We start from the raw sequence: 26017 nt of genomic DNA on the forward strand, positions 1-26017 counted from the left end.
GTATCCATTTGTACACAAATACTCTAAATCAAGACCTTGTCATGGCAATGGGAAATCCAACAGAAAGGCAAATAGCTGTAAAATAAATACTTTGCTCTAAGCTATTTTTACGGACTTTATGAAAAAAGCATGATTACTGAGGGAAAATAACTGGCGCATGTATGGGGAAACAGCAGTATTTTAAGAGTTAGACTTAATAATATGAAAAATGTAAATGGCAATAAACTTGAATCCAATTACTTAAAGGTTTTCCATCCCTTATTGCCTTTTGAAATCTCAGGGAGGCAGGGAGAGAGAGGGAGGAAGGCTTACAAGGTAAAAAACTAAAATACTAAGTGTCGTGATATACTAATAACAAAAGTAATTCATACAAATACTTTATTCTCAGCATGTAAAAACTCAGAAGTAGACTTAATAATTTACCTTTGTTATATTAAAAAAGAAGATTGTCTGCTTGTAATATTAACATATTTCTATGGGAAAAAGCTGCCTTACAAATCTACTTGCTTTTTTTTTTTTCCTTAAAAGCAAAAACCAAAAAAACAAACCCAAACAACCAAACACAACTGCCTCTAGCAAAACAAGATCTTTTCAGTTTGATTTTTGAGCCACAACTTTATCCACATTATAGGTTAAGACAAATAGGTGTGGGTTTAAAATCATATTTCAAGATCACTAATTTTCAGTGCATCTTTGCTTTGTACAAGCCTTGGAACATCTGAAAGCTCCCAGAAGAGTTTTCAGCATCAAAACATTATTGCTTTGGTTCTGTTTCAGACACATAGAAGTATGCCACATATCACGTATTTTAGATATCACAGAAGGTCAGAACAAGAATTAACATTTCACAAGCAAACAAAAGCTTCTCTCTCTAGGTTAAGTGCAGAACATGAAACTTCTAAGTGCTCCATTTACATTAGGATCCAGATAGTCATTTTAATTTAATCCAGATCTTCCATAGTAAAATTATAAATGTAAAAATTACACAATAAAATATTCTGGTTTGTTGAAAAAGAAAAAACGTATTGGCTAGCAGCATGCAAGGACCATGCATTGTCATACCATCAAGCAAACACAAAATTAAAGTGTAATAAATAACTGCTCAAAGCCCACTTAAAAATCTTAAGACAACAAAAGGGGGTTCGGTGACAAGGTGTTCACAGCTCTGAACAGGAAGAATGATGCTGTCAAGTAGATCGAGCTATCAAAGTCAGGCCACCATCAAATGACATGACAGCAGCTGGTTTGACTGGAGGTACACAGCAGGCCCTCCTTTGGGTTCCGCTGAATATTCACAGATATCGTCTTTTCACAGAGAGGTAGTTGTAGCACGTTATTTTTCAAGTTCCTGTTCTTTATCCGTTCCAACTCATTTGCCGTGTCTGACATGTGGTCAGAAAAAAACTTGAGGCTGCCCAGCGACGAAGCCGGGTTTGCGCTCCCGCTGGAGCTTATACACATTTTCCACGTGGATTTCTCCTGCACTTTTACACTGGAAAAGGACAGAGTGTTTTGAGGATCAATAATGTATTTAGTGCTGCCGTGAATCTGTGAGCCGAGGCAAAGGCTCATTAGCTTCAGGCTTTCCACCAGTTCCCCTGCACTTCGAGACGACAACTGCAGCGAGTTCCCAGACCCAGCGCACCTGCGAGTGGAACCCGAAGTGTTGTTGGTGCTGCCGCCGGAGCCGCCGGAGGGACTTCCCCCACCTTTGTTGTTATCCCCTGGGCTCGTTTTGTCTACTCCCCCGCTCCCGTTGCTTGGTTTGCTTTGCCCGCCGCCATCTCCTTGGCTGCCTGGCGGCCCTTCGCTGCTATCCCGCCTGTGCCAGGAGTAGGTGAAGCCGCTGTCCTTGTCTAGGCGCCTCCTGCTTTCCGAGTCGTCGTCGCTCGTTTCGGAGCTGCTGCAGCTGGAGCCCCGGCCCTGGCTTTTCCTCCTGTGGTAGCGCTTGTGCACTGTGCTGGGCGAAGCAATGTTCATTTTTAACCTGCTGAGCTTTGGGGGTAAGTTCTCATCCATGTCGAACTCATCATCGGACTCGCCCTCCTCAAAGATCTGGTTGAGGACTGGCGCGCTCTTCCTTGAAGTGAGACGGTTTGTAACCGAAGGCTTGCGGCGCAGAACAACTTGAGTAGAAAGAGAAATCGGTTTCTTATCTTCCTCATCCTCCTCCTCATCTTCTTCTACTCTGAACAAGCACTTCCGGCCACTCGTAGTGGGTTTTAGGCTCACAGGTGGCACCACTGAAATTGCCGGTCCAGCTAACTCGGGGATGTCTTCTTTTTTTGCTGCGTCACCGAGGGCCTTGCTTCTGTGACCATTGAGGACATTTTCGGCCGTGCGAGCTGGAGACTGAGGAACAGTCGCGTGGGAGAGAGGCGAAGCCGTAAGGTCATCCTCCAGATCCTGGGGTACATCGATTTTCGTTGGCCAGGATTGCCTGCATAAACAAGTACAAAAGATAAAAGGAAAGTCAGATCGCGGTGAGCACGTAGGAACACGTAAGAAAATCTACAATCTCTACAAGAAGAGCACAAGCACTGCCACACTGACTGGCCTGCTGAGTTACGTGTTTGTAAGGAGCAATACTGAGTTACTGAGAAGGAAACGTGCTCAAAGAATATGCGTTCCTTTAGAAATGCTGCTATTTGAAAAGAACGTCGGAGGCAAAGTTTAGAAATTGTGTTGGTTACAGTCAAATGAAATCTTTAAAGAAATTACTGTTCAGAAAATGAATTAAGCAATAGAGAGCTTTAAATAATTGCCTTTCCAACAAAATGATCTGAAGCAGGTATAGATACAGGAAGATACAAGGTGATTAATGCACAGGTTGAATAAAAGTAGTTTGCAACACTACTACAGCCTGAGGTTTTTGTTATTTTTTCCCCAGTACTCTTAATATAAAGATCGGGTTAGAACTAACACAAGTGAAGGCAGAAGAAATATGTAAGTCAGAAGAAATATTCCCCTATTTTCATTGAATTTCATTCAGACTAAGCTCTGTTCTACAAAACCACCTTTGATTTCAAACACATGAATTGCGATCAAACATTTATTTAACCTTAACTCAGCAACTGGAGTAATCCATTAGCATGAATTCAGATCTTAAATTGCTCAAGACCATGACACTTGAATAAACACGGTTCAAAACGTATGGCTGTGTACTGAGCATTAGCCTCGAATCAAAATCATCGAACATCCTGAGCTGGAAGGGACCCACAAGCATCGTGGAGTCCAACTCCTGGCTCCACACAGGACCACCCAAAAAATCAGACCGTGTCTGAGCGCTGTCCAAACACTCCTCGAACTCCAGCAGGCTCGGTGCCATGACCACTTCCTGGGCAGCCTGTTCCAGTGCCTGACCACCCTCCACGTGAAAAACCTTTTCCTGATATCCAGCCTGAAGCTCCCCTTCTGCAGCTTCATGCCGTTCCCTCAGGTGTTAGTAATGAATGTAACGAAAGAGGTGACACTCGAGAGTAAATCAGTTTTACAGTTAGCAGCTGATGTCTTTTATCTTCAGTATCTAAGCCAGAATATAATGATTTATACTTTACTTTAAAACCTGAAATATACTGGAATTTTCACATCATACAGAATGAAGAACAGAGACTGATGGTCTTTCCTCTCTAGCTGTATTTTGAAAGCCTAGTCTGAAAGATGAGCACCTTTACACTGAATAATTAGATTTCTTCATTCAGTGTAAGCTCCACATTTCTTGTGGAGAATGAAAGTTTTTTTCTGACCACTTAAGTTATCTTTAATTTTTTTATTTTTTTTAAGTTTGCCAATCCCTTGACTTTACATAACTAAAATAATCCAGTACAACGCATGAAAAGCTGTAGCAGGAGACTTCTCTTTACACGTGGTTAGCATACTACAAGACATTCCCAAGGCTCCCTCTGTAACTGCTGGATAGAAAAGGATCCTGAAGTATGAAATGCCCATCTGCAAAAGGTACCAAAACTTTTGGGTACAAAAATCCACCACCCATAACAAAAGGGCCAGGAGCTGCTGGTATCCTCTCACCAGTTGACCCCAGAGAGCGGCTTGGCCCTGAGGGAGACAACCCAGTTGGCACCGAGCTTTCCAGCACAAAGTGGAGCCTCAGCTTGGGGTCCTCCTAGGTTTGAGAAGTTGGCATCCTTCCTCAGGCCCCAGCTGGCTCCAGGAGTGCTGGAAACCACTGGCCTGGGTTTCTGAGGACTTGTGCTGTGGTGGGTATTTGAAACACAAACAACTGGCAGTGATTAGCAAACGGGACTTAGGTAAATGAGAAGCGTAACTGCAGAAGCGACCAAAAATGAAGAACTGAATGTTTCGAGCACGCACAGTGCTTTAAGAACAGGCTGGTTTGTCAGCAAAAAGGCAGCGAGTTCTGCGGCTGTCACAATAAAGAGTAAATATAGTATCTAAGAGTGCTGCAGTTTCCAGGCAATAAACCTCCTCACTACAGTATGTGTATCACACAGCAGCCCCTGTTTGCCTCCCTGCTTTCCCCCACTGTTGTTCCCAGTAGGTCTGAGGGGAGAGCAGGCCAAAGGAAAGCTCCAGGTTGCAAGTCAGTTGCTTGTGTTGGTTTGGCTTTAAGCTCTTAAAATAAAAGAAATGCATTCCTTGTTATCTTTTCCATGAGGTCACCCTAGATAAATCCTTTGAATTTAGAACCATCCTGAAGACAAGGAGTAGCCTGAGTGCTACCTGGGACTATTAACAGCAAGAGTCTCTCATTTTTTGTGTATGGGCTTGTCAGGAAAAGAGAATTCGTTCTTGGGAGGCAGGCTTTAACCGCTCCATTCAGTGTTACAAATTCATCTCAAGATTCAGATTCAACAGACTTATTTGTCCTACTTCCTGATATAACTGGAGCGGCTGTTTTACTGAAACAGTGACACCAAGACAGGAAAAAAAAAAAAACAAAACAAAACAAAACACACAACACAATTTAGAAGCAGACTTTGCAGATTTAGAACCCATTTGTAACAAGAGTTCGTTTTTTATAGATTAAAGGTAGTTGTACGTTTTATCAGTTAGGCCAAGTCAAACATGGATGTGCACCAGAAGGGAACCACAGCATTTATGGCCCCTCTGTCATTCCTATTATATGACTTCATGTGTGGCATGAAAACTGCACAAAGAAATTTTGGGATGGATGAGCCGTCTTGTCTTTTTCTGTGCCACATCAGCAACGCTGAAGGTAGGCAGCGACTCTGAACATCAGCACAAGCACTTAATATCCTCTCATTAAGAGATTAGCTGCCAGTGACTGTTACCATTGCTAATAACAGTTACCAGTAATATTTCAACAAAGCCTAAAAAGCAGCTTTTTGAAGAGATTGGAGGTTAAAAATGAATGGAAATGTCTCAGTACCACCTCCATCTTCACTGGAAAGATTGTCAAGATGGGCCAGTGAGGATTCTTCTCAACACCAGCTATTTCTGGTCATAATCTAATACTTACCCAGCAAATTAAAAACAAAGTATTTAAGAAAAATAACTGTTCAAATCCTGTAACCCCCAGTATCTGTGTGCAAATAAACTATTCACCTTGTGAGGTTTTTTGTTTTGTTTTTAAGCATATGCTTCTGTAACTGAAAATACGTGATGCTTTGATAATGAGTTGAACAGCAAATGGACTGGTTGAACATACCAATCACCAACTACGTGGCAGAATCCCTCTCTCCCCACTTTCGCTTTACTGTCTGCCACAAGCTGGAGCTTTGAAAATTCCAGGGACCTTTACTATAAGTGTTTTTAGCAATCCTTTTGTCAAACTAAAAATTCTATGGCAGTATCTTTAAATGGATGATTAAAGCAATTATTTAAATGATTTTCCTTAGATAAGAAGCACATCGAACTACATTAAAAATAAAATAACACAACCTAAGGATGTTTGCTCTAAGCTTGATTTAGGGAGCGTTCAAGCCCATGAAGACCAAAGCTAACAACTAAACCTTAACATCAAGTTCAGCATGATTTCTCATCTATTCCTAATTCCTCATCACCACATTTAAGAATTATGCAACTGATTTTTTCCAGGAATATTGCACACACTATTTTTATGAGGAACTGAAGGTCAATGAACATGCCTCTTCCTAGCAGGTGGGAAAACTTACTACCTCAAATACAGACTTCAAATTCAAATCCTTTAGTCATATCCTGAAAATGGTAAAAAATTAAAATATTGGTAGCTGATTTCCAAACAAATTCGGAAGCACACAGAGCACTCTGAACACACTTAAAAGTGGCAATGAATAAGCATGTTGCAGTTTTTCAAGTAGTAGTGCTTGTGCAATTCAATAACAAACCAGCTTTAAAAAACAAAACAGAACAAACCCACCACCACCACCAAGAAAACATCCTCACCAACACAGAAAAACACAGTTAGATTCCTAAATTCTTACCTGAACTGAGCTTTGATGTTGCTAGGGCTTGCAGATCTGGTCTGAATTTCTTTCTCTTGTTTTTCTCGCAAGATCCTTTCAGCTAGTAAGAAGTAAGTAGCAGTGATGTGATTGTATTTGTTAGTTTCCAGTGCCCTAGGGAAAGTACAAAACAAAACATGAAACAAACCATACATCAGTGGCTTGCTGAAAACTGGACATGCAAGCTCACGTATCGCTGTACTTCTCATAGTGGGAACAGCACCTGAAAACAGAACTGTGTGTTTTTGATGTTTTGACAAGAGTGGCTTGGTCTTACTAAAAAGTAAAGAGCCAACAAGTCTATTAATTTCACTGTGGCTGAATGGGGATATTTTTAGGTTATCATTCAAAAAAAATCTTCCTTTATTGAACACTTTAAATGATAAAATTGTATTTCATTAATGTTATGCACCAATAGTAGACTTTCTAGTAGACACTGGCACATACAACCAAAGTATTAACTTTTATGTAACTGGATGAAAAACCTAGGTTGTTTTAGGGTTGTCACATTAACTTTACAATAAAATTAAGTTCATAGGCCAGGTTAAGCATGAACAAAAAGAAAACAATTACATCCTCTTTCAACTTATGGAATATTTTAGGGTTTTGCAGGTTTTAATGTATTAGGAGAAACTATGCAGCTTCCTAGCAAGCTCACTCAGTGACAATGGCAATTTTGCAATATCCAGATAAAAGAAACAGTATTTTAATTTACAAAGTTTCAGGCATACCAGAAGAGTACTAAGGGAAAAAATGCTAGAATTTATCACCTCTAAATATGCATGAGAACAGACTTAACTAACTAGTCCAGATCAGAAGCACAAGTCAAAGCATGGATTTCAATGCAGTCAGGTTTGCTCGAGATTGCACACTACTACAGGAATCGAACACTACTCCAAAAGATTTTCTTGAAGTTTTGCCTAAGGGCAAACTGGGTCTACTTAAGTATTTCTCATCCTAGAATCCTCTTCGGAGGAGCAAGATTGTAATATTTTGTTAACTGAATGGCTTGGTATTTTAACACTGAAACACCCAGGCTCTAATGAAATTCTTTAATCAAATGCAGTGACAGATGATCAAAATAAACCATACAAGATCGAGAACTTACTCCACGATTGTATCTCTGTCTGCTATATCACCAAGAACCATGCGCTGTATTATGCTGTTGTGTTCCTCCTCAGACAGATTTTTGTATGACACTAGAGGAATATTGTACTTTGTTGCTGGAGAAGGGTCAACTCCTTGGAGCCACGCGTGGTTTTCAATCTCTTCCAAAGATGCCCTTCGCTTCGGATCTCTCTGCAACATCCGTGTAATCAGACTGTGAATAAAAAATAAAGCTAAACAAAATGCACTCACATGTTTAAACAGCAGCCACTGTAAGAGCAACATTAAGAAGAAATTTTCTACTGTCAGTCCAGAAAGATCCTTAGAAATGTGTACAGTAAACAATGGGAAGAGAACTTTATTCTCAAAGACATTTCAAATATTTCTGAGCTGAAACTATTTATTGAAAACTATAAATAACATAAACACTATAGTTTTCATTTACTATGCTTAGATTCTTCCAATTATTTTTTAATAGGTTTATATGGCAACTGTGACAGATGGCCTACAGGCTGGTCTGCACAATAATAGAAATATAATTTTCTATTATTGCTGCTGTCAACAGGACTATAGAATGGCAAGATAAGTAGATATGTTTTGTTTTGAAATAGCTATCAGACACTCAATTCTTCAGAATCTGTGAAAGGACAGGGATCTGTTCCACACTTAGAGAAAAAAACACTCTCTGGGATGATGAAGTGACAAACTAATGGGTTGATATTGAGTGTTTACAAGTGTGGGTAGGGAAATGCATAAATTCCAAGAATAAACAGAGAAAGAAGACATGATTAGCACTACTAGCTCGCTATATGTGAAGTTTCAGTGTATATCATGAAAAAAAGCTTTGGGAAGGTATTTTTGGTGCTGAACAATGAACTGAACATGGATGTAACAGTTTTGATGCCAAGGTTTTGCTGGAACTTCATTGCTTCAAAACACAGAATGAAAGTTCAGCAGTTCTTACATATGGCTTTAGTTACTCCACTGACTACATTATACCATGCAACTTCAAAACTGCAAGGCCACACAAATCACAGAGGTAATTGCAATTTTATTTTATTTTGGTGTGAGATATAGGGAATTAAAAATGGAGGTTAATCTGAACTTCTTAAAACCTTACTGTAAAAAAAGGAATGTCACGTATATAGTGTCTGTGATCTCTGCCTTTACCAGAAGGAAAGTTCAGGTGAGACAGGGAAGCCCATTTCCTTCAGTTTTATTAATATTGCAACAGATAGAGAACCAATTATGCACTTCATAAAACTTTTTGTTTTTAAACTACACCTGTACTAAAACACCTGTAGTAAAGTGCACCACAAATCCACCACGTGTGCCTCCTGCTATAGGCTTGCTTACGCGCCCCAGAACACCATGAATGTTTCCACACAAAGCAGCACATTTAGGCAGTCTGAGAGCCATTTCCCTATGAGAGCCTAACCCATCAAGCACTTTGGTAACTGGCAGTAATTGCTGATGTGCCACATATGGGGAGCAGATCTACTTGGGCCTTTAAGCAAATTAGTGTTAGCCAATATATTAAGCAAAAGGATACAAAACCCCAGTAATTTCTTGGCCCCAGCACCATATGCAGCATCTCAAGAGATTTGATAGAATTCACTAATGAGAGCTTTTAAAAGCCCTTCCTGTATTGTACTTTAAACCTATCCCTTTATGTAAACCTCCTCAAGCTGTCAAGAGCACTAATAGCAGCTTTACCATAATACCAGAAATGTCAGACACTACAAGACATGAAAACCAGCTATGGCATCATGTTATGTATTAGATTCCTGGACCACATAGATGACAGATGGAGAGGAATAGTCCGTATGATCAGTTGTAACATCCATTTCCTTCCATGTCGACTAACAGAATACTAGGTCCTGCTGTAGACTTTTGACTGGACAGAGATGCAGCTGGGATATATATTAAAAGGACTAACGACCTCATTAACCCATCATCCTATAGAACATATCAATACTGGACCATATCAAAAAAAAAGCTGCAGTGAACACTGCAGAAAAACATCGTATCAAAGTGAGTCATGATTCCCGAGTGGCATATGGTATTTGCAGACAGATTATTTTCCTCCCGTGATTGCCTAGAATGTTGACTTGGAGCTGCAATTTCAGTAGGAGATGTGCAAAACTTGCTGTGATATTCTCGGCTTTTGACAACTTGTATTTTGAACAGAAATCTACAGGAATCATTAACTTTGTCACCTCTGCCACAAAATTCTCCAAGCAACACCTTGTCATTTGTCCAGCAGGAATGGTGGCCAAAGCCAGTCAGTGGTGAATAGCTTCTCTGATCATTTATAAAATGAATGACAACTGAGGGACATGAAAGAAACACTGGATAAAATCAAAATAAAGTTTCAGAAAAGTGTGGAAAAAAACCTACTCTCAATAAGTATCATGGGATTAACCTTTAGTAAAAGCAGATGCAGAAAATAAAAAAGTTATACTGCTGCCCAAGAAGCTACTCAATTGATGTGAAGAAATACTAACAACTAAGCAAAAGCAGTAGGCACAGTAATTATTGTGGTAAAATTGTATGGGGACTCTCAAAGATAACGAAAATCCACTCCTATGAATGCTTAAGTTCTTTAGCACTCTACTTACTCTTTACATTCTTTGGACACATGAGGTGGCACGGTGTATTTGCAGTCCATTATCATAGTCAAAGTTTCACTGTCGTTTGCTTCTTGAAATGGTGGTTGTCCACACACCAACATAAAGAGGATGACCCCCAAACTCCATATATCTGTAAATACATAATTTAAAGCAACTGTTGAGAAAGCAGACATAACTACCATCAAAACTGTGAAGTATTATTAAGATACGAATATAAATAATACGACTAAGATAAGTAACTAATTAAACCATTTATGTAAAGCTATATTCTTACACATTAAGGGCCAATCATTAGAAGTGTGTGTTTTGGTCACTGTTTTTGTTGTTGTCGTTGTCTGTTTGCTTTTAGAAATCCATCAAGTCTTTAACAAAATTAACAGTGATCTCCATTAGACTCTTTTTTTTCCTTCCAATTCCTGCTTTTGTAAAATAAAAAAACGTTTAACAACTTCCTTAGTCCCCACTGAAATGACATATGAAAAAGAAGCACTGCTGGGCATGAAGCAAGTTGGTTTCTACTTGCTGTAAAAACTAACATTTAATTCAAATCTTTATTAAAAGTTTGCCTAGAAGAAAATATTTCAGAAGTCTCTCTGCATTCAGTACAGGAAGCTTAGATGTTGTCGCCTAAAATTTCATTAAAAAATATCAAATCCTATCTATGCTCTTAAACTTCAGATACAACTCCATGCTATGGCAATTTCAGCAGCAACTTTGAGTCTTAAAGCCTAGCGCTTCATAGATCTGTACACGGGAAACCAAACAGCTGAAGGAAGATAAATAAAAAGGCAGAAAGCTCCTGAGGGAAGGGCAGTGGTGGCTGGCAGTGGTCACAGGAAGCAGAGCACACCAGCTCTGGACTGCAAGCAGCTGAAGGGTGAACCGCACTGCTGGCCACCCAACTGCATCTTGCTTTCTGGGGCCTGCTCAAAGCACTTGACGTGCATTTAAAGCCGAAGGATGGCTACAGCTTTATTTAACAACGTAAATCACGCACATGCATCCACACAACGCTTATTTTGCTGGCTACAACCCATACTTCCTACGGTTTAGCTGAGAGAGAAACAGGAACACTACCGGGTAATTTCCTTCGGAGCTCTGATTTGTACTAAAGGTAAACTCAAACAATTATTTGATTTCTGTTGCACTACTTTAGGATCTCAATCCTCAGCAGCCAAGAAGTTTTGGTGCATTATCTCTCACCACGTAACAGATAACAAAACCTAGAACATGCGAGTTCGTGCATTTCTATAAGCAGTCATCTTTTGTGCAGCAACGCCCTTCCTAGATTTTTATCTTTCTCTGAGAAACCCATGTTGTGGCACAGCCCAGCCCATCTTCCAGCTTTCTGTTCAACACTACCCCCCCCCCCCCCCCCAACTAAAATGCTTCGTGTTGCCTTTCTGCAGGAAGGATTTGAGGAGAGTCCGCAGAGCATTCATAATTACAGACAAATTATGTTTGCTATACTAAAAGTACGCTGGCTAAATTTAAGCCGGGAGAAAAATACTGGGGAGGGAAGCGAAATAATTAAAGCACAAATTCCAAGTCAGCACATACAAAAGTTCAAACAGAAGGAAGAACGGAATAGTCAAAGAGACCAGCTTAAAATATCACAGGAGTCCCAAGAAAAGGAGAAGAATCGCAGTAAAACAACTAAATTTCCATGAAATCGCCATATATAGGAAACTCCAGCAAGCCCTGAAGTGTTTCAGCCTCGCCGAGGAGGCACTGAGCATCCCTGCGCGCGTTCTTTTAGCTGGCAGCATCCATTCAGTGTTCTGGTTTGCACACAGAGCAGTGACACAGCGTACTACACACCAGCTGTGTGGTTGGCTTTTCTTGGAGAGACACACGCTGGGAGATTTCACTTCGGAAGGATCTGTGATGACAGCTACTGCTTAAATAACTTGGGGAGAACTACAACATGTATGTACAGTCACTTCGTAAAGAAACAAAACTTTGCAGGAGCAGAATCCAACTCATCCTCTGTATGCAAAGAAAGAGCTGTAGCTTGCCCTATGTGTCACATCCAGTCAGCTATCAACCTGCTGTTTGCTTTAAAAAATAAGAGTAGTTACTGATTGTGCAACACACAACGGAGAGCTCTGCATAATTTCTTTCATTAGTTGCTGTATCTTGCACTTCATATCCATAGGTCTTTCCAACCTGCTAACGGCGAGATGAAACGTCCTACTATTTTTCATACCACTGCATGAAAAATGCAGATTCATCATCGTGAAATATCAATCCTGCAATGAACTGCTCCTGTGTTTCATTGCATCATGCATTTTGTGTTACTAAAAAGTCATCACGTGTATGCAGAGAAACATTTTGTTAAACTAAAAACGTGCTTAAGACCTTTTGTTTGATCTGGTCACACAATCCAAGTATTTTATACTCCCAGCGAAGAGTACCAGGTTGCCAACCACCTCTTATTCTCACACACTACAGGCAAATTCACTATTAGACTTTTTCCTGACAAAAAGCATATTTTGTTAGCCTGAGAGCATAGCAGGCATTTTTCTGATGCGGCCAAGTAGTACCGTGCAGAACCAATTATATGGGTTTTATTTACACCCTATTTTTACAGCTGTGGTCTGAAGGTCTTCAGCCTCTTGGCATCTATGCTCATGGCTACTGAGATGACTCTGCTCACAGCATCACAGACAGTGTGGAAGTCTAAGCAGACCTGAAGCATGCTAATAATTATGAAGCGAGACTGCAATGGAACAGCGTGCCTAAATCAGTCTGATCTGTGTGTGAAAACAAGAAGAAAACCACTGGAAGACTTAACGTGTTCCCTCCCTATTTTAGTGCAGACTGTACGAAGTCATAACAGATGTCATCTGGGAGTCATCTTTGCAAGCCCTCCAGAATCACATAATGGCAAGTCTCTCCTCGTATAGCCAAGCTAAGTGCTTGGGTGGCTGCAGGTGTATAAAGAGGAGACATTCAAGACGTCTGTCCTGTCCCCTCAGATGTAGCCTCACAAATCAAGGGACATCCTGACCTGTTCTCTGTACCAGTGTAACTAGAGCCAATCACTTGTTTGAAACTCCAGGTGCAACTAAGCCAAACCCAACCAAACAACCCCACAGAAGAATAAGGCAACATCTTTAATGAGGTTCTCTTTCTGACAAACTGCAAGCTGACACCTTGTTAGAGATGCAATGGGAAGCACGCAGCAGCTTTCATCCCACATGGAAATGAGTAACAGAGGGTTGCAGAAATTTATTTGATACTCTTTTCTGAGTGGTGGTAGTAGTAGTGCTGTGTCCAGCTGTAGGCTCCCTGGTATGATGAAGGGACTCGAGCACCTCTCCTAGAGGAAGGACTGCCAGGCACTGGCACAGCTTGCCCAGGGAGGCTGGGGGATCTCCCTCCAGAAGCCACCTGGACACGGTCATGGGCAAAAGGCTGTAGGTAACCCTGCCTGAGGAGGGGGGTTGGACCACTTGAGCTATCCTGAGATTCTGTGATTTCCAGGAGGCTTTTTGTAAGGTATAGGCTCAGGCTCAAAGTACCTCCTTGCAGTATTCAGCATCAACAGGAAAACGGAGCTTCTTTCTGCCCATCAGAACCAGCGCATCTGCAGGTGTTTGAGAAAACGGAAGGGTGAGGCAGCACAGGAAGCACCAAAATAGTGTCAATAATACGAATGCACAACTTGAACGCACCGTTCAAACCAACATGGGGTAATTTTACTCAGCTATAAAAATCACATTTTTCACTCCTCGCACCAAACAGTGTAAAAAGGATGGCCCTAAGTGTAAAGGAAGTGGTTAAAAAAATGGGAGGGAAACATTAAGCAAGTTTTCAAAGTAAATTGACTAAAACCACACAAAACCTGCACGAACAATGGAAAAACAGAACTGGTTTGTAAGAACTGCATCATTCACTGGTGTTTCTATCACAATTACTCAGACAGCTACACGCAATCTTAAACAAGGATGTTGGCTTGCAAATTTCCAGCATCCAAATCCAAGATGCTGAAACCTTCAGAGCATATTTTCCAAAAGAGGAGGTGATACTCACATATCATTTTGAAAGACTTAACAGACCAACAATTAAATGACTATATAGTATATGTAAGAAATGTTAATGTTTATACCTGGTTTATTAGTCCTAAGTCATTCTGTACATGTAAAAAACTCAATTCTGTCTCTGTGCTTTCCACTTTCCTCCACTGGAGATCCATAAATGTGTATTTTTCAAACAACTTCAGAAAAGTATATAGCAAAAAAGTTTGGAGAAAAAAGAAAGCACGTTCTTCCAATAAAGACACGGAGTTTGTTGTCCCTTTAATATAATAATAATACATTTTGAAAAACTCACGGTTTCCAGAATAGCACCGTTTGGCTAAGACAGAGGCAAAATTTAAGGTCTTGAAGAATAGCTGTCTTTGAGACATTAGTAAGAGTTGAATCTGAGATTATTTTTTTTATGGTGCTTGATTACAAAATTTTAGTGTTTCCCCAAATGATATACCAAGTCACACAGGAATGCTCTACCATACTGCTTTGTACTGCTATAATCAGAGCTCCTCTATTATTCATTCCTGTTAATTATGAGAGAAGTGTGTTCTCTGGATCCCAAGGAACCTAGGGAAGATGGAAGCTGTTTGAATGCAACTGATCAAGTGTTTCGATCAAAGTTACTACATTGTCCATTCTTGTGCTGGTACCCTGCTATTGTGAATTCCTGTTCACATAGGAGGTAGAGCAAAAGAAGAATAGGTCCTGTTGCTGGGGGGATCACTTTCACCAGCAGAACAGGCAACCTTGATCTTTTATTTCTAAATCCCAAAAAGTGCTCTTGCACTGCTACAAAGGGAGAAAACAATATCAAACAAAGTGAAAGCATCAGTCAAGACTTCATCAGTCAAGACCTACTGCTCTGATTTTGTCAAATGCACCAACTTTGCCAAGACAGTTGTGCATACAGATCAGAAAGATGTTGGGGCAGCAGCAAATTAGGAGCCCGACATCTCATCAAAGCAAGGTTTCCAGAAAGAACATCTGTTATTAGACCCACTAGTAACTTGGGAAAGAAGAATAATAACTCAAAGGTTTTAGGTATAGAAGCTTTTCTTTAGATCTCCACACACTTTTGAAAACATACTTCAAGGGTGGCCTTCACTTAAAGAAGAAAAATATTCTTAATTTTATATAACTTGGCTCAACTCAAAGGAAAAATCCCAACTAAGACAGGTTACTGTTTGCACATTATTAGAAGCTGCAGAAATACATTTAAAAGCAGAGAAGAAAACACATCTCTAGGTAGAGTGGCACTAGTTCACCAAGGGCTTGCACAAGCAGAGTCAAAATACCCCAAGGAGAAGACAGAACTACATGGCAAGGATCTGCATGTAGAGCAACACTAGTTGTTTTTTTTAAACCTGTTACATGAGTTACACAAGTAAAATAAAATCCACCTTCAGTTCAATGTAAATATAGTTTTTTAGTTTTATAGTTTTTAAATATAGGTATTGCAGTAAGTTTACTAACAGGTAACTTAACTAGATAATGGAGCAGGGTGGGGTTTTTTTGTAAGCACAACTTGGCTTTGGCTAAGTCAACAACATTTGTAGCTTACATTCCTTCATCCTCCCAGAGGTCACCTAATTTACTCTCTCCAGAAAATGGATGCAAAAAATAGAATTTATGCCTGAGGTGTTGCATGCCTTTAGCATATTTAGGTGTAAAACTTCAAGTGAGGGTGCTGAAGGAAGACACATGACTCTTGTGCACTGCAGTTGCCAAAATCAGGGTCTCTTTCAAAAGCACAGTGAAGATCTTCAGATATGAATTAGCCTTTAAAAATCAGGCACCGGGAGCTTGAAATTACCCTTGCCATGTCCTGAATGAAATGAGAGATTAGCCTTTAAAAGCATTAGCTAGCTAACTGCACTGGAGGATATCTGATTGTTTTGAAAGCTGCTAACTAATGTTGCTCAGGAAGGGGCTGTTGAAGCAGGATTCCCAGAACCATGACAACCAGGGCTGTGTACACGCAACTTCCTTACATAACACGAAGTCACTGCCATGGAAACCAAACCACGTCACCGGCTGCCTGTGCGACGCCTGTCCTCACCGCCGGGCAGGCAGGCAGCTGTTTTGTCCAACGAAGGATAGCCACGCTCATCTGCATAGCCACCGAGCAGGGCTTCGGCATTTCGGGCATTTGTTGCCTTCTGAAGTTCATGATTTAATCCTAAAATCAGCACTGTGGATTTCAGAAAGTTACAGTTTACAGAGGATCCTTACAGCTACAGTCAGATGCTTGTCACGTTTTTTGTATGCTCTGTGAATTTGTGATCGTCAGAAGCTAAATTTCCATGCCCCTTTTGGAACGGGCAGATTTGCATTTAGCTACACAAACCGAGTCCATTTAATAAAGTTGTTTACTTCAGACCTGTAGTGGAACAAGTATTTTTTCCAGCTTACACAGCACATATTGTTCAGTTGCTGAAACAGACCTTTCTGCAGAAAGCCTGCTTCTTCAGAAATATGAAATATGGATTTAGTTGGCTGTTAAAATAAACACTCCAGTGACAGCTGAACATCATAGTTATCTTCCACGAGAAGCCACTTCATTCAGTAAACAAAGAAACTCAAAAACCAGCTTTTATGGAGAGGATACGAATGCTTACATGTTTATTTTGCCACTGCAAAGGTATCTACAGCCTGTGGACAAACAAAGGCTGGAAATGGGCCCAAGTGCCAGCATCAGGGACAATTCCTGGTGACATTAGTGTCCTCACCACTGCTGCTACAACCTCGTCAGGGGAGGTTTGTGGGAGAAAGCCCAGTCCGGGGAGACGTGTTGAAGATAAGCCTTGAATGCTGATAATTCGAGGCTCTTCCAGTACCATGTTTTTTTTCTGTGCAGAGCTAAATGTGAGAATCTAATGTAAAAACCACACATATCGTTGCACTCTAGGCATCTTCAGGGTTAGACAGCAACTGGGCAATTTCTGAAGCCTGCTGTTTTCAGTGTGGACACAAACCCTCATCCTGAACTACTTAATTTGGGTTGGAATTTAGGAATGGAACTTCCAGTGGGCTCAGGAATAGGTCTAGACTAATAATTCACAAGGATAACAGTGGTAAGCGTGCTTGCTACAAACTGAAATTTAAGATTTTCACGGCACAGGCTATGGAAAACAGAATGGAAACTCACATTTGTTACAACTTCAGATCATTGCCTGAAAAGCCAAAACATAGCTTCAGAGTCAAAGTACACAACAAACACTGCAGATAGATTTTTATATGCTTAGTGATAAAAAATTATACACTATAATAAAGGGTAAAGCTTGGGATCATAATGCTAACTGGTTGAAGGGTGCCTGTTACATCAGTGATATATTTGTGCTTCAAAAGGATAAGAGAAGTATTTCCAGCCTATGATAAAAAGCTTAGAAGATTTGCAACACATCCATTAAAAGTCAGCAGGAAAAGAGTACAGAATAATCCTGTGTTAGCAATATCAACATTTCTGTGCACCACAAGTACTTCTACACTACTATATGCACAGGCAAATCTGGAAGATGATCAGACGGGACAAAATATAAATTTGAAGAGTGTGGGTAAGGAAGGAAGATTATATTTTCTGAGGATATTTAATTTTTAGTGTTTGAAATATTCTCCTGTTCTTTAACTTTTTATGAAAAAGACTCTGAATAAGCTCACACACTGACCTCCCCAGCTTCCAGAGATGCAACTGTCTGTGGCATCACCACAGCATTCAGCTATTTTTTCTTTAGTCTTTGTAAAATGGGATTTATTTCTCCCTTGCAAAAGACCGAGGCAGAGATCATCTGCAATCAATGCCAACCTTTCCAAAATTTACAGGCAGAATTGTGTACTCTCCCTGTCTTAAAGCACTACAAATCCAATTAGTGCTATTAGAGCACAGAGCAGACAAGAGAATCAAGAGAAATCTTTTCCTTCCCCTATCCCTCAAACAAACAAACAAAAAAAAGAGCTTAAATACCAAATTGCATTTAGCAAATTATTTTCATAATTAGCTCATCTGTCTGATGAAACAGTCTGTTCTATATGTTATTTTATTTGACTAAGACATAATCATCAGTAACTGGTCTTATCTTTGGAAATGATTTTTATTTTCATTCAGCTTGGCAACTATTGCTTATTTTTTCCCCTCAAAATAATCATCTGCGTTTTGCTGATTGCATGAAACTATTGAAGACAAACTGTTGATGTTCTTCATTAACAAACCAAGGAAACCCACACGAGCAGTAAAAGGTTTTACTGCACACACGTCACTGCCTTTACTCCAAAATAGCCTGTTTCACCGATTCATCAGTTCTGCATTTAGAAATGCATCCTCTCTTCTGGTTTCTGTTGCTTAGCCACATCTCTGAAGTTACTGAATCTACAGTAAAAAAAAAAATTAAAACCAAAATCTGCTTGAACTTTCTAACACTACCACTCCAGAAGAAAGTTAGCCAGGGTAAAAAACCACAAGTATAAATAGTTAAGTCTATACTGAAGTCTATATAGCACATACAACTTATATACACATTTCACTGCATTGCTTTAGTACTTATATATCAAAAAACACAAAGACTTATGATGCCTATGATATCCTTCATACTTTCCAATCAACTGTACTATCTTTTCCTCAAGGTTTTAGCTGTATGTTGCATAATTTATGCTTTATTTACAAAAATGAACATCTTAGTACAGCTCTGCACATGAATGATTAAACAAGCAAAACTCGAGCATCTGGTTTGTAACTCAGTAGTACAGCACTGATTTAGGTCCCACCAGATCCGTGCTGCCAAATTAGTCAGTCATGGGCTGAACGTAAGTAATCTGAATCTTTGTTTGCAAGAGATATGAAGTGAAGCTTCCAGTCTTGTGGAGATCGTATTTGTCATAATGGATTCTTTCTCCACAACAGCAGTTTGAAATATTGTGAAAACAGTCCTCCTGTGAGCATGGGGAGATGACTAAGAAGCATCTCCTTACTCAAGCTGCAGTTTAGTTGAGGCTAGTAACCGAAGTCTATCTTGACAGCATCTCTGTACTTCCACTTGGGGAAGTTATTCTTTGCTTCATCCAGCAATTTGTGAATGCATTAAAGGACATACATTAAGTCATCCAGAATGGAATACAAATTTTATTTCATAAATATTAGGCAGCGTGAAAAATTGTAAGTCATATGGATTTACTGAGAAGTTATCATAACCACAGACTTGCACCCTTTATTATAGCTCTGTCACATCGTAACTTCACTTCTGAATACAAGGCTCCTCTACCTGTAGCATAACCCCCTGACTAATTTGAGGCACTGAAGTAATTTTCTTGTCAATAAAGCAATTAGATTGAGGGGAAAAAAAAAGCAGAATCAAAGTTAGAATCAATGTATCACCTAAAAATTGGACTCCCGTTTCATTAAAAATAAAGGTTACTAGCTGCATGCTGGCATGGAACAAAAGTATATTCTTTGTTCACATGACACGAGCTTGCTAAAGATTTAAGCTTTCTAAACACACACTACAACCAATTCTCTAAATTAGCCCCTTCTGAGAAGTACAAAAAGCTCATTTCTACTCATTTTTTCAAATTTGACTCATTTCTTCAGCAGTGCAGCATGAGGAGCACAGCACTGCAGGGAGAAGGTAGAGCAGCCCTGGCCACTAGCACAAGAAGAGCACAGACAGCAGCAGTGCAACACACAAGGTGCTTGCATCAAGTCCTGTTTTGCTCCAAAAAGCACTTCAGCCTGAACAGTTAGAACATGTTATTTTCCTGGAAAAAAAAAAAAAAAAAAAAAAAAAAGCAATGGCAATACTGCTTGATGAATGACCCCCATTTTCAGTCAAATGAGTTTCTCTTGCCTGGAACGGGAAGATAAATGAGCTAGGCTGAGCTGATCTAACCTAAACTTGCTTCACACTAAAAGGGGGCAGGTCCTATCACCTTCCCCCAGAACTCTGGAAGCTCCCATCACTTCCTTCGCGCCAGCTCTTCCACTCAGAAGAAGTGAACAAGCCACTCCATTTGCTAACCTGGTAGAAGTTAAGCCTGCAGAAAAACGTAGTCTTCTGCCAAATTAGCTAACCAAATCAGCTCATCAAATGGTCAGCAACAGAGAGTGCAGCACATGAGGAGAGGCAGCTCTGCACTGATGCAAGCTGTACCAAAGGGGAAGCCCTCCTATGCTGGAAGCAGCTACTTACTATGGTATTTTAGCTTTCTGCACCATCAAACCTTCAACAAGCTCACTGTATAATGTATCCAACTACCAAAACACATTGCAGTGTTACATTAAAAAAGGGGGTTTCAAAACAAAACAATCAATGGAAAGGAGTTTTTGCTGCTTATTTCTGTAAAGCCTGGCTATGATCCAATTGTGAACATACTAAAATTCCAAAAAGCTGTCAAGTATGTGGAGTGATTCAATACCACATACAGTTTACAAACCTCTTACTATTTTTTTTTCCCCTTGAGTCAAGTCTGTCAAATCTTATATTCAGCATTTTTATAGGGTAAGAGGTCACTGTACACAGCCACTGGGCGTTATGCCTACATCAGCCATTCAGTTTGTGAATAAAGTGCTATATGCATGCAGAACCACCAGGACTAGCTCCATGCAGGCCAGATAAGGTCACCAGGATTAATTAGCAATGCTCAAGCACCAGGTAAACCTGGCTGGAGCTCTGAAAGACCAAACACACTCCGGGAAAATAAACTTGAAAGAAGGCAGCAAAGCAGATTTGGACTACAAAGTCAACTGGCACAGAGTTTGAGTAACTATAGTATTGTTAGCCACGTGTTTTTATGAAGAACTTCTTCCCCCATCCTCTTTGCATCGCTGTGAGGACAGGACAGCCTGCAGCACTGTAGGCACCATCATCAATTATTCACTGCTATTTGTGTACTGCAGCACCATTTTAGAGGCCTACGCTCAACTATGCTAAATAAACAGTCCCAGTCCTACCATCTGAATTTGCACATTTCTCATCCCCAGAAGGCTGAATTTACTCTGCAAACGTTGCCATGCCTCTATGAAATGAATACCTGGCTACAACAAAATCCTGCCAGAAGCCTCAGTGCCTTCCAGAATTACTGTAGCCTACACAGCACTTACCATTCGTAGAGAGTCCAGGCAGTTAAAGCAGATCTCGCTCTCCTCTGAAAGAACCAACTAAACTGAAAAGCTAATTGAACAACCACATGGAAAAGAGTCGATTTCTGCTTATTTAATGATCCGATCTTTGCTGATGCTGGTAGAGAAATTAAGTGGAAGTATTACCAGAGGCATGCCCTATTCTTCCTCATCTGTAGCTACTTTTCACCACTGCTGGGGTTTGCTGGATCACCACTGCCCCAGACAGAATGGCAGTCTTATCTAAAGCAATCCATCTATTTGATTTATCAGATTAACTTTAGGTGCAACACGAGCCCTCTCACTTTTCCCTGACTAGAACAAATTTTAACTAAGTGTGAAAACAACATGGGAAACTACAAGCAACAGAACTTCTCATTATCTAACCGAGCTTTTTGGAAAGCCCTGAGAACATATGATCATTACCTAATACTCTTCTTGCATCACTTTAACTGCAGCCTTAAACACAAAAGGAAGTGACAGACCTAAATTACCTAGGCTCTTTTTCAAGTGTGAAAGCTTTTAAGTAGCTTCACAAAGGGGAGATTAATCTCTAAACTAGCTGAAACAGTTACTTTTCATAAAGCAAGCTTCTCCATAATATTAAGCGTATAGCTTAATAAAAGGCTTGCCCTGAATATTTCAGCTCTCTGTAGCAACAAAGTGTAAACAGTTTTTTTTAGTCATTCTAATATTATCCAAGAGACATGAGAAAAGCCATTTTTGTCACAAAGTCTCTCGCAAGAAACCTACATACTATTTTTTCTTGATACACTTTTTTAATGACAATTTTACATAAATGCAAGTGTTTGTTTTTTTTTTTTTTAAATAATTATCATGAATGGAAACATACCCAAAGATGAGCAGAGTATAAGCAATTTTTTTTATTATTAATACTTTGGCATTTTAGTAAATTGAGTTGGTTATCAAGTGTGCAGATGCTTGCAAAGAGGCAGGATCATTCGGTCACACTGAGAAAGCATGACCTCCTTTCTCATCAGCAGCCAGTTTTAGATTGGTCCAGCTATAATGTAATTTCGTTCTAACTGGTGAAATCTCTTTGTTATTGTCAGTCATTATTCTTGAAATATGAATAGCCCAACAGCTGAACGAGTTCACAGCACTTTGACACTATTTCAAGCTATATAAACACACCTTGCAAACTACTACCTCAATAACTTGTAACTGATATAACTTCTTTTAAAAGAAGTGTCTAGTTCTGAATTTATACATACTTGTAGTCCTCTAGCAATGACCTCATCTTAGCATTACAGTTTATCTTTAAAAGTTAAAATAAAAGTTTGCACAAATTTATTTCTCAGTTGCAGGACTAGTAATAAATTCCCCAGACATGTATTCTTGTAAGATTCTCCAACTACAACTCTATTTGAACGAGAAAAAGAGGGGTTTAAAATTTGTTTTTGTTTTTTTTTCCACAATGTTTGCATTAAAAATATGCAAGTAAGTCATATTTAGAAACCTTACATGGTGTATCTTACCTTGTCACCCATGGTTAGAGGGGAATATTCAGACCGTTCAAGGTCATTATCTTACTGGCAAATCAGAGTGAAAATATGAACTATCAAAGTTTACTGTAAATACTGCCCTGACAACCCTTTCGTAGCGCGTTACAAAGTGGTGAAAACTGCCTCTAAGAAAGTAAGAAGTACTGCAATCTGCTGACAAGGATATTTTAGTACCTAGTAACTGGGACTGTACACTGAGGAACAAACAAAAACTGCCCAATGCTAGGTATTTAAATATTCTGGGAATTAGAGCTTAACTAGCATTACTAAACATAAGCTAGAAGAAATTTGTTTTCAGTTAACTTCTTCTACTGTGCATATCAATCCATCATCTATAAGACAGAGGTGGATCCATCTACCAGTCTATCAACTGATTCAAATCATTTTCTTCTAGTACTATCACTTAGAAGTTTACCTAACTGCTTACAGATTCCTCTAAGAAACATTTTGTGTGATGTCACCATTCTTGCACTTATCATTAAGAGGTCCAAAGTGTGCTTCATTAACTACAGAATTCAATTTGGACCATCTGGTCAAAGCTTTTAGGCTCAAGGCAGATTTAAACTCTTCAATTTAGCTTTCCAAGATAAGGAGAAAATCTCTCAAAGCAAAGTATCAAAAAGATAGCTCTTCAGACAAACCCTAATGTTTCTGTATTTCAAGTAATGCCCTCAAATACAGAGCTGAATAGAGAGATTACACTACTTTACCATTTATTTCTAAAAGTAACCCTCACAAATGTCATATCTGCATTGCAGTTACCATTTATTCAATAACAACAACTTTTTATATGTAAAACTGTGCTAGGACAACAGATAATTTATCATCACGGAATACGTAATGCAGCATAAAAAGTTATAAACTTGAAAAAAATATCAGAAGATGACCACTTAAAGGTAGCATCCCAAGTTCCCATGTCTTGTTCAGACCTTCAAAAAACACAAACCTATTCTAAGTTCCTATTCCTCCCAAGTCCCCATCCTCCATGGATTAACTGTTCTCACCTACTGGCTACATGGTTTTAAGGAGCGAGGATACATTAACCTATGTATAACCCAATTCTTCCCAATGCCTCCAACCCTCCCCCAAATCCCCATACACCATTTTTCTTCTAAGCATTTTCAGTCAGGCAGGAATATCAAAATCTCAGGTTTTGGCTCATCTTCTGAAATTTGACTGCTACATTTTTCAAGAAATAATCCACAGAAGTATAGAATACATAGAATAGAGTATCTAAGAAATGCATTTTCCCCATCTAGTTTCAGAGGCCACTGCAATCAGTTACAATCACACTTCAGAAGATTCTTAAAAAGACCTAAAAACACTGAAGAACTCAGGAATTAGGATTTCTGTTTTGCCACTGATAAAACCAGAACCAACTCTTCTAAAACATTTGACTTCAAGTAGAAATAATTTTTCAACTGTAGCATCAACATGGATTTGCAAAACCACAAAGACATGTCACATTCCTAATTATAGCATATTTGAGAAAGTACTTTCAGGTCCAGAAATCCTATAGTAAAATATCTATTCAAAATTAGAAGCCATGAAATGGCATTCAAAAATTCAAGCAACAATGGTAAAATCTAATAACTAAAAAAAACGTTAAGTATAAGGCAAGAATGGTATTTCAACAGTGTGCAGGAACACCTTGTCAGCATATAAAATTATCTGACCCTTTATCAAGTAGCTTAACAAAAAAGCAACTGGAACTCACTCAGTATTTCCAGTTCTCAAACAAGAAAAGGACAGAGGGAATCGGGTGTTAAAGCTCTTGTTAATTTCTTGTCTCCTCTTGTCTCTCTCCAGCTAAGTCCTGCTTACTGCAAATAGATTCCTAGCACCTTACAGCAGAATATGTAAGCAGTAAGAATGTCATTCTTACATGGCTCACCTGAACGACAAACGTTGTCTGGGAGGATTTTTAAAAAATAAACAGACACTTTTCAGAAAAGGAGATACGCCCTCTAACGAAGTACAAACATAAGCATTGCATTCACCTTGCTATAGAAGTCATTTCCAACAAACGCAATCGCATCAGTCCCTATAAAAAGAACTTCCAGCATTTTTTGAGAATTTTTGAGTATCTCCTCTAAATAGAGTTAATCCAACACTAAGTCATCTGTAATTTGAGTGATAAAATATTAATTCTTGCCGATTAGCTGGCTTCCACATATGGCATTCTCTTGAAACAGGAAACAGAGTGGTACATGGTGGTACTTAAATTTAGATTAACAGTTGAATTCAAACAGGACATACCCACTGCTGGTGCGTCATACTCATCCCCAAGTAAAATTTCAGGCGCAGAATATGCAAGAGATCCACAGCTTGTGGTGAGCTTCTTTCCAGGCTGAAATTTGTTGCTGAAGCCAAAATCAGTTAATTTCACAAGTCCTTGTTTTTCAAAGAAGACCACATTCTCTGGTTTTAAGTCTCTATGAACTACATGCAGTTTGTGGCAGTACGATATAGCGTGAACTATTTGAGCAAAGTACTTTTTTGCCAGATCCTCATTCAGACCTTCTTCATGTTTCATGATGTAGTCAAACATATCTCCTCCATCGCCCAGCTCTAAGATAAGATAGAGCTTCGTCTGGGTGTCAATCACTTCATACAGCCGGACAATATTGGGATGCTGCACTAGTTTCATGCATCTAACTTCTTGAAAAAGATGTCCAGTAGCTAGAGTATCCAGCTTGGTCTTGTCAATTACTTTTACTGCTACTTTTTCACCTGTGAAGACATGTCGAGCAAGTTTGACCACAGCAAAATGGCCTCTGCCCAAAGTTTTATCCAAGTCATACAACCCTGCAATTTTTCCATCATATCCTCGTTTGAAGCCTGCCATTCTGTTTCAGAAGATGAAATAATGTTTAAGCTCTTTGGAACTGTGATCTTTTCATATAAGAGTATCTGATGCAAATAAATAGTCCATTGTCACTGTCAAGCACACCTGAAAAAAACAGAGACAAGATTATGTACAGGTATGAAAAAAAAGCAAAATTGTTATTCTGTAATTCTTTTAAAGTTACACTGGCACGTTATTAAAATTACTGTAATTATTATAGTTTACTTACAAAATTCTTCAGGAGTTTTTGCAAAGGGTTTGATAAGCCACACTGTGGTGACCAACAGATTTCTGAAGCCATACTATCAGTATGTTTGAAGAAAGTGAGTTTCAACA

At 39.4% G+C, this 26017-nt stretch overlaps 1 protein-coding gene across 1 annotated transcript in view; it reads right to left on the bottom strand.

Moving 5' to 3' along the window:
• Nucleotides 1–364: 364 nt before the first annotated feature.
• The window catches only part of SNRK (SNF related kinase), a 39559-nt gene continuing 13906 nt past the window's right edge, over nucleotides 365–26017 (bottom strand). Inside the window, exons 3-7 of the mRNA XM_082754408.1 lie at nucleotides 25093–25786; nucleotides 10154–10295; nucleotides 7534–7746; nucleotides 6405–6539; nucleotides 365–2440 (exon numbers count right to left, since the gene is read on the bottom strand). Of these exons, the coding sequence (XP_082610534.1) occupies nucleotides 1222–2440; nucleotides 6405–6539; nucleotides 7534–7746; nucleotides 10154–10295; nucleotides 25093–25681 (2298 nt within the window). The 5' untranslated portion in view covers nucleotides 25682–25786 and the 3' untranslated portion in view covers nucleotides 365–1221. The remainder of the gene's footprint in view (nucleotides 2441–6404; nucleotides 6540–7533; nucleotides 7747–10153; nucleotides 10296–25092; nucleotides 25787–26017) is intronic.

This window comes from Aythya marila (genome assembly GCF_965140915.1).
Source record: "Aythya marila genome assembly, chromosome: 2".
NCBI lineage: Eukaryota > Metazoa > Chordata > Aves > Anseriformes > Anatidae > Aythya > Aythya marila.